At 39.2% G+C, this 12,073-nt stretch overlaps 1 protein-coding gene across 2 annotated transcripts in view; it reads right to left on the bottom strand.

Moving 5' to 3' along the window:
• Window positions 1–727: 727 nt before the first annotated feature.
• CACHD1 (cache domain containing 1) overlaps window positions 728–12,073 on the bottom strand; it is a 238,237-nt gene continuing 226,891 nt past the window's right edge. Inside the window, exons 25-27 of one of the 2 annotated variants that reach the window (XM_037827017.1) lie at window positions 10,758–10,835; window positions 9,970–10,071; window positions 728–2,451 (exon numbers count right to left, since the gene is read on the bottom strand). In XM_037827017.1, coding sequence (XP_037682945.1) covers window positions 2,213–2,451; window positions 9,970–10,071; window positions 10,758–10,835 — 419 coding nt within the window. In that variant the 3' untranslated portion in view covers window positions 728–2,212. The remainder of the gene's footprint in view (window positions 2,452–9,969; window positions 10,072–10,757; window positions 10,836–12,073) is intronic. The other variant, XM_037827018.1, reaches the window with a different exon arrangement.

A 12,073-nucleotide genomic window follows, 5' to 3' on the forward strand; every position in this document is an offset into this window, starting at 1 on the left:
TTTGAGGAACAAAAGGAATTGATTTTCATCACCACAATAAAAAGATTCCCACAACATATTTTTCCTATTAAACAACAACAAATGTTTAAACAATTATATGCAAGGCTTGGGGAGGAAGAGATGGAATATTCTATAGAGGAGATTTAAATGAAGTTATGTTTTCCTTTTTTGGTATAAGCATTCAAATTACTTTCCCCTAAAGTTCAGGATAGGAGAGATTTTTATTGCAAAAGACACAAAATGCATTTCTATGATTATCTCTGAGTAGATTCTTAATACTTCACTTTCAAGCTCCACATTTTGTGATTATTTCCTGTAAACACCAAGTTCCCCTTTTCTGGGGCTAGTTTCATAACACAGAGGTTCTCACTTTAGAAAAATTTGGATCCCATGGAGTGCTTTCATTTTTTGGGAAATCAGGAAACTTATCCAATCTCTCCAGCAGTTACAGGATAACCACCTATATATTATTAATGACACAAACAGAGATGCTCAGGAAGAGGAAGCTATGTTCTACACATTTTAAAAATATTTACTTTTTATTTTATCCCATTATATTCTTAAAATTCTTAGACTATCTGAGATAGTCAAGAAGCCCCTCTATTTGGCTTTGTGAAGACGACCTATTTTCAGTTTGGCAATTGACCTAAAGGTTAGAAAGTATATAAAATTTGCCTCAAGGCACCCAAAGAGTGGTAAGTTAACAAATCACTATAGCCACTAAAACTGTCCATTGCATACAGTTTATTTCACTAGACTGCAATTTTATACACAGTATGAAGGGGTTTCCTGATAGCACACATATAGTTTACTTTCTGTACTGCTGAAGAACCAATTTTTTTACATTTTATTGTAATACCCTATCCTTAAAACATTATTCAGAGAATTTTTTCCAACTACATATAAATGGACATTTGCCACACACATGGTGCAAGAATGTCTTCATAACATATTGGAATCACAAATGTGAATCTAAAATACATCACTGTAATTAGAACACTACTGTAAAATTACAATGCCCCGTGTTATATTAGCCAGATTTGCTTGATCTCTGCATAAATCAAAGGAATTTGGTGGATAACTCCTTGGACAACTGGCAGCAGCTTTCAATTATGATTTCCAAAAGAAATCTTTAAGAAACAAAATTTCACAACTTTAAAAGCTTTTTCCCTTATGTGTTCAATATCCTCAGAATCAAAATGGGATATATTTTTAGTTTATAAAGTTTCTAAAACAAGGAGAATAAATTCAACCCTCCCTCAGCTGAAAGGCTGGGATTGTAGATTTCGCAGAAACCTAAGAAAAGCCTTATATGGGGAGTGGAAATGAGTTATAAAGAAACAAAATTCTTTAAAAACTTCCAGCACGCCTCTGCCCCTCCTCACCTCTGTCAAACACAAAGAATACAGCATTGCAAATAAAGATGTGTTTCCATGAAATGATGTTCTAAAGAAAATGTATGTAAACAAGCCAGAGAGAAAGATTTCTTCATTTTCCCATTTTGTGGAGTGGGGCAGTGGGATTATATCAGTTAAATAAGAAACAGAATTCCTTAATTCAAGAACCACTTCATCACACACAAAACAGCTAGGGATAACTGCTGAAAATTCATGTGTTTTTTCTTTCCCCCAAAGTTTGAGAGTGTTTGAATGTTCAATAAATAGTAGAAAAATAATCCTTTACTTAGAAATTTGAGATGCATCATTTAGAATCTAACATGAGTTCCATACAGCAATTGTGGTATCTAGGTACCGCTAAGAAACAAAGTGAAATCTTCAAAGCACACTTTTATATGAGTGTGCCACATTCCCAGTCTCCGGTTGCCCAGATTTTTCCCTCTTCCAGTTAAGGAGAGCCGAACATTTCTGGCTCCTCTGAACATTCCTCTGGCTCAGTTAACGAAGGTCCCCGACGTTTCATCTAAAGGTTTCGTCTCTCTGTTTGGAGGCTTGCCTTCTTTTCCATTCCATTAGTGCTATGGCAGGTTCATAAATCAGGCTTGTTTCCCCTCCATTTCAGAACCATTTTCACAAATGTGATTTTGTTGGTGTTCTCTTGTTTTTCAACATGTTAACAGGCAGAAAATGAGTTAAACCACCGGACAAAGCACACACACAAGGGGTCTCTTGCTGTGGGTTTTATGGCGGCTTTTTTTTCTCTTGAATATTCTCAATTTCCCAGAGCATGCCTTCTCATGGAGGTTAGGAGGTCGTTAGCATTCTGCATCGACAGTGTGTACTGTCACGGCCGCCTGTAAGTGGTGGCTGTGATGCAGGGTGGGGTGATGTAACCGGTAGTGGTGAAACTTGTGACTTAGTAGGGCAGCAGTCTGAGGCGGGGCATCCAGGTCTAAGTCCTCATCATGGTTTCCCACATCAACCCCTGCTGACAAGGGGTCGTTGTTGCATGGAGGGTTTTCGCTATCTTCCTGTGGGCTCATGGTGCTATAGCCTAGAAAATGAACAAAACAAATAAGCAGCTGGGAGCTTCAAAATGCAGGGAGATTTCACTTAACATTTTCAGGGCGCTGGAAATGTCCTATTTCATGCTATCTAGGTGCAAATGTTTGCAGACACTGCAAACGGTGAAGTGACTTATTTTTAAGGAGATCTTCAGTTAAATGTCTTGTCTTAGAATAATTACACAATACATAATCTTTTTAGACAATGTAATGGATAATAAAAAAAGAATAATGACCCCCTCCCCAAATCCCCAAACCAACAAAACAAAAACTAAAATCACTCTACATCCCACCATCCAGAGAAAACCACCATCGATACATACTTCTCTCCGGGATAAGATTAAGATCATCTCTTTTATTTTAAAGAAATTTTTTTAAAAAAAGGGGAGCTTCAAGGAAAAGATCTAAACAGGACTCAGCACAGTTGGTGAAAGTGGTGGGGTAAGAAGCTGGGCTTCAGAAGGCTTGAGTGTGATGCCACAATAAGAACAAAAAACTGCTACCATTAGCTGTACACCTGCCACCTGCCACAGAGCAGGCACTTATTTCATGCAATTCCTGCATATCAATGAGGCATGTATTAGAATATCCATTGTATAGGTGAGCAAGGGAAATGATCAGGGGCCAAGGAACTTGCCCAAAGTTCCAGTATCTAATGAAACACTAACTTCACATATAGATAAAATACTCACCTCTACCAGCAAAGGAATCACCTATTCTCTGTGAAAGTTGGCTCACCTTATTTAAAGATTAATTTCTTTTGGTATTCTAAGCAATGCATGTTTCAAAAGAAAATTCCATTGTTGATCAAAGGATTCCATTCCAGGAACCTTGGCATGTTTTTAAATATTGCAAAAATCTCCTTTTAAATTTTTGAGAAGTGACAGCTCATTAATAGTTCCTCTGCATCTACAGTTAGCGTCAATCAGCACTCAGCCGTAGGTAGTGCTAGTCACATTTGTGGCTGCAAAATTGATATGCTTGCACACAGCCAAGCAGGAATAGTTTATGGTTGAAAATGAGGCTCCTTGCAAAAATGAGAATGGCAATTCTGTCTTCAATGAAACATTTCTCAAATGACAGAATTATTTAAGTCAGCCCAAATCTACAAATATTTATTAGGTGCCCACTATGTACAAGCATTGAGCTTGGCACTACAGGAGACACCAAGATGAAAACACAGTCCCTCAAAAGCTAATGTGTGAGAAATAAAACAAGTACAACTATAGCTCAATTCAATTATTCATTGATTGAAGGCCATTATGGAGAAGGAGAGGGAAATAATGAAACATGAATAAGAGATGTCTCCCTTCCTTAAGGATTTCATAATCGAGTATAAGACACAGGTTCATGAAGCTAGCCTGACTCAAAATGCAAATTGTGATAAGTGTTATAAGTGAGCTATAATTGAAATTCAGGAGAGGGAATAACTAATTCTGGCTGGGGGATAAGAAAGCTTCACAGAAGAACTAATATTTTAGTTGGGCTCCAATGCATGAATAGGAGTTTGATAGGTGAAAATGAGCACGAGAACAGCTTGAGCACAGCCACAGAGGCATGGAAACATAGACCATTCCTGTACCATGTGACTAGAAAGAGGGCTAGCAGGTAGCTAAAGGGGAGGGCAGAGGGAAGATGGAAAAGTAATTTGAGGTCAGATCATAAACGCTATGCCAAAGAGTACAAAATGGAGAGACATCACAAGATTTTGAGTTGATTAAAAAATGGCATTGATCAAAGGAGAGGCTAAGCCTACTTAAAATTATGCCTAAGAGTCACCCCCAGAGAACCTCTTTTGTTGCTCAGATGTGGCCTCTCTAAGCAAACTCGGCAGGTAAACTCACTGACCTCCCCCCAAGTGGGACATGACTCCCATGGGTGTAAATCTCTCCCTGGGAACATGGGACATGACTCCTGGGGATGAGCATGGACCTGGCATCTTAGGATTGAAAAAGCCCACTTGGACCAAAATGGGAAAGAGAAATGAAACAAAATAAATTTTCAGTGGCTGAGAGATTTCAAACAGAGTTGAGAGGTCATTCTGGAGGTTATTCTTATGCATTATATAGATATCCCATTTCATTTTTTAGTGTATTGGAATAGCTAGAAGGAAATACCAGAAACTGTTGAACTGCAACCCAGTAGCCTTGATTTTTGAAGACGATCATATAACTATACAGCTTATATGGTGTGACCGTGTGATTGTGAAAACCTTGTGGCTCATACTCCCTTTATCCAGTGTATGGTCAGATGAGTAGAAAAATGGAGACGAAATGTAAATGAGATGTTACGGTATTCTTTTTTACTTTAAGTTTTATTCTTATTTTTTCGTTGTGGCAATGAAAATGTTCAAAAATTTATTGTGGTGATGAATGCACAACTATATAATGGTACTGTGAAAAACTGTACACTGTGGATGACTGTATGTTTTGTGAATATCTCAATAAAGCTGAATTTAAAAAAAGGGTATTGGTCATATCTGTGTTTTAAAAAGGAAGTTCTGGTGGCAGTTTAGAGGATAAATGGAATGGAGGAGCGGGGAGGAGGAGTTAGTAGTTTATTGCTACAGCCCAGACGAGAGGAAGTACAACTAGGAGTGGGATTGGCAGATTTAAAAAGATATTTCAGGGGTGGAAACAACAGAAGAAGTTGGTGAGCAATTGGATGTGGAGGGCCACGGGGAATGAGGGATGGTTAAAGGTGATTCCAAAGTCAAATTAGGATGACTAGAGAGAGAGACTCAGAGACCCTGAGTCTCAGGAAAGAAAAATGACTTTTGTTTTTGCAAATCAATTTTGTTCTACATGTGGAAATGTCTAGCTAGAAACTGAGGACTGTAGCCCATGAGAAGCCAGGGCAGAAGAGGGAGATTTCATCATTGTATGTTATTCCTGAGAGCCTTCTGGCACCAGGCATTAAGCTAAGGGTAAGATGAAACCCTAGCTCTTGAGTAGCCCACAATCAAGGGGGAAATGCACATATGCTAAAACAGAGGAACACCAAAAGGAAAACCAAAGCCAATTAACTTAGGAGACTTCAGGTGACACCAAGGTGGCCTTGTTCCTTAAGAGAGAGAAGTGGATCACAGGGTAGAAAAAGGGGAGGAAAGCAGGGGGACAGGGACATAAGGCATGGCAGCCTGAACTTGTCTGACCACGGGTTCCTGGGATTCATATCTAGGGTGATGGTAAGGGTATGCGGCCGTCTTCCAGGCCACGTGGAGGTACACCCCCTTTTTCGTGCTACTGCTTTCTGATGAGAACCACGGCAGAGGTCCTTCCAAACTAAAACCCTCACACTGGGCCATTCCATTTAGTTTCCCCAACTGTACTTCTATTGCTAACCACCCTCTCTAACATACTCAAGACTTCTTTTCTCAAGCATTGATGAAAATCTGTGGGGAGAGAGCAGCATGTGGTGGAGAACAAACACATGCTCTCAACAAATTGAGTAAACACTCAATTTTTACTCAGGACCAGACAGTTCTGCTGTGCACTGGGGACATAGTGATAAATAAAACAGAGCTGTGTCCTCCATTGCACTATTTTAAACAAAGCATATTTAAAAACACTTTCAAAGGAAGAAAACCTTTACTATACAAGCTATAGAAAAGTTCTTGCAAGGATGACAGCCAGGCATTCATAAAGAATAGAAGAGTCAAGATTAGGCGTTTGCTCGTTTGCCTTTTACTTATGTATTTATCAGATGGTTCCTAAGAAACCACTCTATTGTAAGGGACGCTTAGGTCCCTCTGGGGACCAACTCACCACCTTGTGGCCACAGAGAGTAACTACAGGAGAAAATCTGTACCTCTAGAAAATGGTACACATGGCTTTTGACAAGGTTTTTGGGGTTCAGCATTGCCTTTTGAGTCTTTTGGAATTTGCCAGTATAAAAACAAGGGGACCCCCCCTTTTGAAGGAAAAAATGTTGCTTTTTATATATTTGCATAAAGTGGCCATAATAATCAAAAATAAAAATTCATAAGGAACATGTATATATTGAAGGTTTTTAACTAAAAAATAAGTCAGTAGATGATTAGATATATTTTCAAGAGAAATAATGCCCAAAGCCTATTAATCATTTAGAGTATAGATACTAGCAATTGTTTATAACCTCTATTTGTACACATAACAGTTTATAGTCAAATGCTTAAAAAAAAAAAAAATTAAAAACAATCATTTTAACTGGTCCTAATTGCATACTGACAAGATTAAGAATTCTTAATCTGAGTTTTTTTTTTTTTTAAGATTCAAAAATTAAAATGAGGTTGATTCCTGTGAAATACAAAACTCTGTTGGCCACCTGAGGTATTTCTAAATAAAAATGCAACTGAAAGTTTCCAAATTCAGCTTGGTAACATTCAGTTTTAAGTCTAGGAAAAGCACAGCTAAGAGCCATATTGTGGAAGTCTAATCAGTTCAGTACTCAGATACATATAGATTCTATTCTTTTGAATTTTCTTTTGTGTCTCAGACCCAAGCACTCACATGGGAATATGTCCAGTGGGTAACATAGAACTGTGATGGCAGTTTAAGAGCCAGCACCACTACCACCAACTTACCCACAGGGTCTTCATGATTTATTTGCAGATAAAGTAACCGATTTCCCCCCTCTGCTTTATTCTGCTCCTTTAAGGAAGCTGCCATATTCCATCTTTTATCAGTTATATGAATACATGCATTCATTTGTAGTTTCCTCTTGGACTGTTAACTCCTTGAGGGCAGGGTGGGTGGAGATGGGGGGAGGTCAATATCAAGTTCCACGCCTGTCATATTATTTCATTTAATCCTCACAAAAACCTTACGAAGTAGGAAGTGCTCCTACTGATTTAATTATTAGGAAACTGGGGTACAAAGCAGCTTCTCTAAGGTCTCAGAGCTTGGAAAGAGGGGGAGAAGTGGGATTCGAAAGTGAGCTCTGCTTGACCCTGCCTTGCAGAAATGACACCTGCCCCATCTCTACCTCCCTCCCCCAAGTACCTAGCAAATAGCAGATGCCCATTACATGCACCAAACAGAAGAAAACACAGAGGCTCAAGAAGCATGCTGACACAACAATTAGATCTGATTTCCCTGTTTAATGTGTATGTACAGCTTAACATTTAGGCATCAGAGAAACATTAACTGGATGCTACCACTTTTAGTGATCCACGGTACAGGTTCAGGAACGTGACAACAAACAGTTAAGTGCTATTGATTTTGTGGTGCATTTAGAATTACGTTGAATGTCAATATCTTCTACTTCTTTTGGTGCTGCATTCTGTCTGTGTGAGAAACTATTTCTCATTCCTTGGGGAAAAGAGGGATCCAATTATTGTGAAAAATGAAAGAAACCAAGCCCTTAGGTAGATTCCTTGACTTTCAGATACTGACACTGCACCATTCCCTTTTATCTTCACATGCCATTTTACTAAGACAATGAGAGAGCTAACAGAACATTGTAAATATCACTGAGTTCCAATTCTGTATTGATACAATTTCTATCGGAAGACAGAGGAAAAAGATTCAGCATTTCTGCTGAATTAGAAATTATTTCTGCTGAACTTTAGTAGCCTCAAACCTGTTTTATTATTCAAAGGAGAAGAGGCAAAGAACTGCCTGGCAGAAGAAATTTATGCAGGTTCAAAGGTTTTTAGGGAAAAAAGCCAGGAAGTCGAATAGAGTAAAAAATTTAAATTCTGCTTTAACTCTCCATAGAAACCTGAAGTTTCTATTTAGTTGGTGGGAACAATGTCATTCAAAACCCAAATTAACAGACTTTAATTTACAAAACAGAGTTTTCTTCTTTAGCTTCTCCTGTTTTCCAAAGAGGGGTTAAATACCTGGCTATAATATAAAAGGCAACACTGGTTGCTTTGACAAATATCTACTCCTGCATTTTTTAGCATAGGTGTGGGAGCATACTGTTTGAAGACATTTTTTTTTTTTTTTCCAGGGCATGTGTGGAGAAAGCTGTCTGGAAGAGGATAAATAAATATATTATTATGCTTTAAAAAAAAAAAGACCTAATTCTGAGAAGAAATACAGATTTATGGAAAATTTAATAACAATCTTGAGAAATAAAAAGATTTTATAATGAGAATAAAAGTCCTGTTATACTTTTTGGAACCACAGCAGTGATACTTAGAGACAAGGATACACCTGCTGTTCTTTATGATGATGAGTGACATGGACATGGCGAAGGTGAGAAGCCATGCCAAGTCTTTGGTGGAGCATGTGGACTTCATCACTCTTCACTCAGCCTCTGGTGCCTCTTCATGATTTGGTCCCTCGGCTCAGCTACAGCTGCAGTTGCTCCTTCCTGAGCATCTTACAGGTGCTTTATACTAAACTCCATGCCTCTGCACCCACTAATCCCTTTGTCCTTAACTTTTTTCCAGTCATCCTTTAAGGCTCAATCCAAATGTTGCCCCCTAGTGAAGCCTTCCCTGACCGTCCCGGGCAAGGTCAGCTCAGGCTGGGGAATACCAGAGGACAGCGTGGACTCTGATTGTGCCCAGCAGTATGTGCCTCAATGATGCTGATATTTGCCAACTAGCAACACTGGTGTCATGACCTTAGGGGATGCCAACGTACTGAGATCAAGTGGGGTTTTGAGTGGGTTCCCTATAGACAACATGAATTCCTTATGGAGACAAAAGTGCTAAGGAAGCCTAGGAAGCAATCCGTGTGCCTGGAGGTCACCAGGCTCATGCCTGGGAGTGCAGACACATAAGCAAAACTGCCCCTGGCAATATAGGACGTGACTCCTGGGGATGAGCCTGGACCCGGAACCATGGGATTGAGAAAATCTTGACCAAAAGGGGGAAGTAAAATGAAACAAAATAAAGTTTCAGTGGCTGAGAGATTTCAAATGGAGGCGAGAGGTCATTCTGGAGATTATCCTTATGCATTATATAGATATCCCTTTTTAGTTTTCAGTGTATTAGAATAGCTAGAAGGAAATACCTGAAACTGTTGAACCACACTCCAGTAGTCTTGATTCTTGAAGACAAGTATATAATTATATAATTATATAATTATATAATTATATAGTTTATACGGTGTGACCATGTGATTGTGAAAACCTTGTGGCTCCACTCCCTTTATCCAGTATATGGACAGATGAGTAGAAAAATGGGGACAAAAATTAAATGAATTAAAAAAAAAATGGGGCTGGGGTGTATGGGAAGTTTTGGGTGTTCTTTTTTACGTTTATTTTTATTTTTTTTGGAGTTATGAAAATGTTCAAAAATTGTTGTGATGAATGCACAACTATATGATGAAACTGTGAACAATTAATTGTACACTTTGGATGATTGTATGGTATGTGAATACATCTCAATAAAATTGCCTTTAAAAAAAACTGCCCCTAGGCTCTTATCACATGGTATTATGGCTGGAGTGTATCTTCTTTGGAAATACGTCAAAATAAGCAGGCTCAGAAAGGGGGACGGAATGTGGACACTGGCCTACGGAAGTAGACCAGGTTCTTCAGGTCCTCAGATGGAAGAAACTAGAACTTACCATGATCGCTTTCTGTTCCTGATCGACCCCAGTAGCGACGCCTCCTTTCTGGACTGTGTGCATGTCGCTCGATGACCGCGGCTATAAACCGAGTGTTGCTGACTGTGGGAAGCACAGGTGGTTAGCACTCACTCTCAGGTCATTATCTGTATTGCATCTAGCACACGTGCTCTGAGCAGGCTCATGCACATGTTGGTGAACTTATTCTTTGGAGAGCTAGAATAAGTAATTAAAAAAAAAAATTCTGAGGACTAGGGGAAGCTGGCTTTAGAACTGGTGCAGTGAGAGCTATTAAATTATGTATCTCTAATATGCATCAAGAAGCTATGCTCCAGGGAGCTGAGGGCCATGGTATTTCAATACCAGTGGTACTCTCTTTTGATTTAAAAAAAAAAAAAATGCCTTTTTTTCTAACTTGGATATACTAGGTAAGGGATTTTAAAAATGTCTGCCTCAAGATTCCCTTTCTAAAATATTATATTGAAGAGTCATGAGGAGGAGAAGGAAAGGAAAGGGTGAGCAGTTTTATGCCAAAGCATAAAATCTGAAGAAAAAAACAAAAAACAAAAAACAAAGGGCATCACAAAATCTTTGGAGATTTCCTAAAGCAAAGTAAACACCTACACATTCATTCCCAAAGAAAAAGGGGGGAAAAGGTAGGGAGGAAGAAACACCTGCTGTGTCAATGCTTCTTCAATTTTAATACAAGCCAAAAGGATATAAGAAAGAATATTTATTCTGGATTAGCCTCCTGCTGACATTCTGCAGTGAAGCAGTGGAATACTCACTGATGCCTCTGTCTTCGTGACTATCGTCGTCTCTTTCATCTCTGTCATTCTCCAAGTTGGACATACGCACTGACATTTCTACCCATCATTAAAAAGAGAGAAACACGACTATTTAATCAAACAAAATCACCTGCTTTAATACCCTGCTGAGGGCTTGTCTGATGGCTGGGTGACAGCATTCCATCAAGTATGATTCCTATCCTGGGGAAGAATGAACTGATGCCCCGTTTTTTTTTAACATAGGAGGGAGCAGGAATCAGAAGAGAACAAGAAGTGAATGATCAAGAGAGGCACCTAAAATTTGATTTCTGAAGAGGAGAAAAACGATAGAGGGCTAAAGACCTTTAACCCTCTACCAAAGTACCTGAAATAGAAGGAACAGGGTCAGAAATCACTGCTGACTGCATTTATAAATAGCTGTTACCAAGGCCTATAAAAGACCAGGCATAAGGTGACACTGGATTGTGGATGTCCTCAGTCTAGTCAAATTTTACCAAGGGGAAAGCACTTTGTGGTTACCCCTGTTAATAAATGAGGCAACATTATCTCATGATCCATCTTGAGGATTGTGGCTATAGTGAAACATTCCAGAATAAACCTGTTATTACTGCTGCAAAGGTGAACTAAGTGCTTGCCGACTGAATCAAGGCAGAATGATGTGTTAAGCCTTATCTCCAGAAAGGCCAAGTCAACACATCCCTGGGGGCTGTTAGGGAAGGATAAGTATGGTCATTAAAAGGCTTTGCCCTCTCAAACAAGCACAGATACCACACTAAAAACTGCAGGTATTGAAGCCCTAGTTACAGATTAATCATTCTGTCTCTGGCTTTGATTAGTCATGCTGTTTTAAGAGATATGGCTATTCAAACGTGTTTGCATTCAACACCGCACAATAACAGCTACCATACAACAGATTCGTGTTCTCGCCAATTGTGATCTAGGGTGTCTTTGATTCACCCATCTTTTTGGAACTGCAAGAGCAGCACATCTGACCTTCAAGAAGACAAAATATCTGACTTGGCATCCTAGCTCCCCTGACTGGCTTATTCCAAAGGCAAGCCACAGGTTAACGTGTAAGAAGAAAGAACATCTAGGAGTTTTCTGGAGAGTCAAAATGGAGCTCATGGGATTTAGGCACTAAAGAATGAGCAATGAACTAAAGGGGGAAAATAGGCATGGAGGACTTCTGAATCTACTCCACGGAAGCTGAAAATGCAGTCCCATTCTTACAACCCTTAGAGGCTCACACTATTATTGGCCATTGTCCTTCCAGCCTTGAAACAACCCAAGGAGGCTACTGCCTCCGGGAGGAACTT

Source organism: Choloepus didactylus, chromosome 2, assembly GCF_015220235.1.
Source record: "Choloepus didactylus isolate mChoDid1 chromosome 2, mChoDid1.pri, whole genome shotgun sequence".
Taxonomy (NCBI): domain Eukaryota; kingdom Metazoa; phylum Chordata; class Mammalia; order Pilosa; family Megalonychidae; genus Choloepus; species Choloepus didactylus.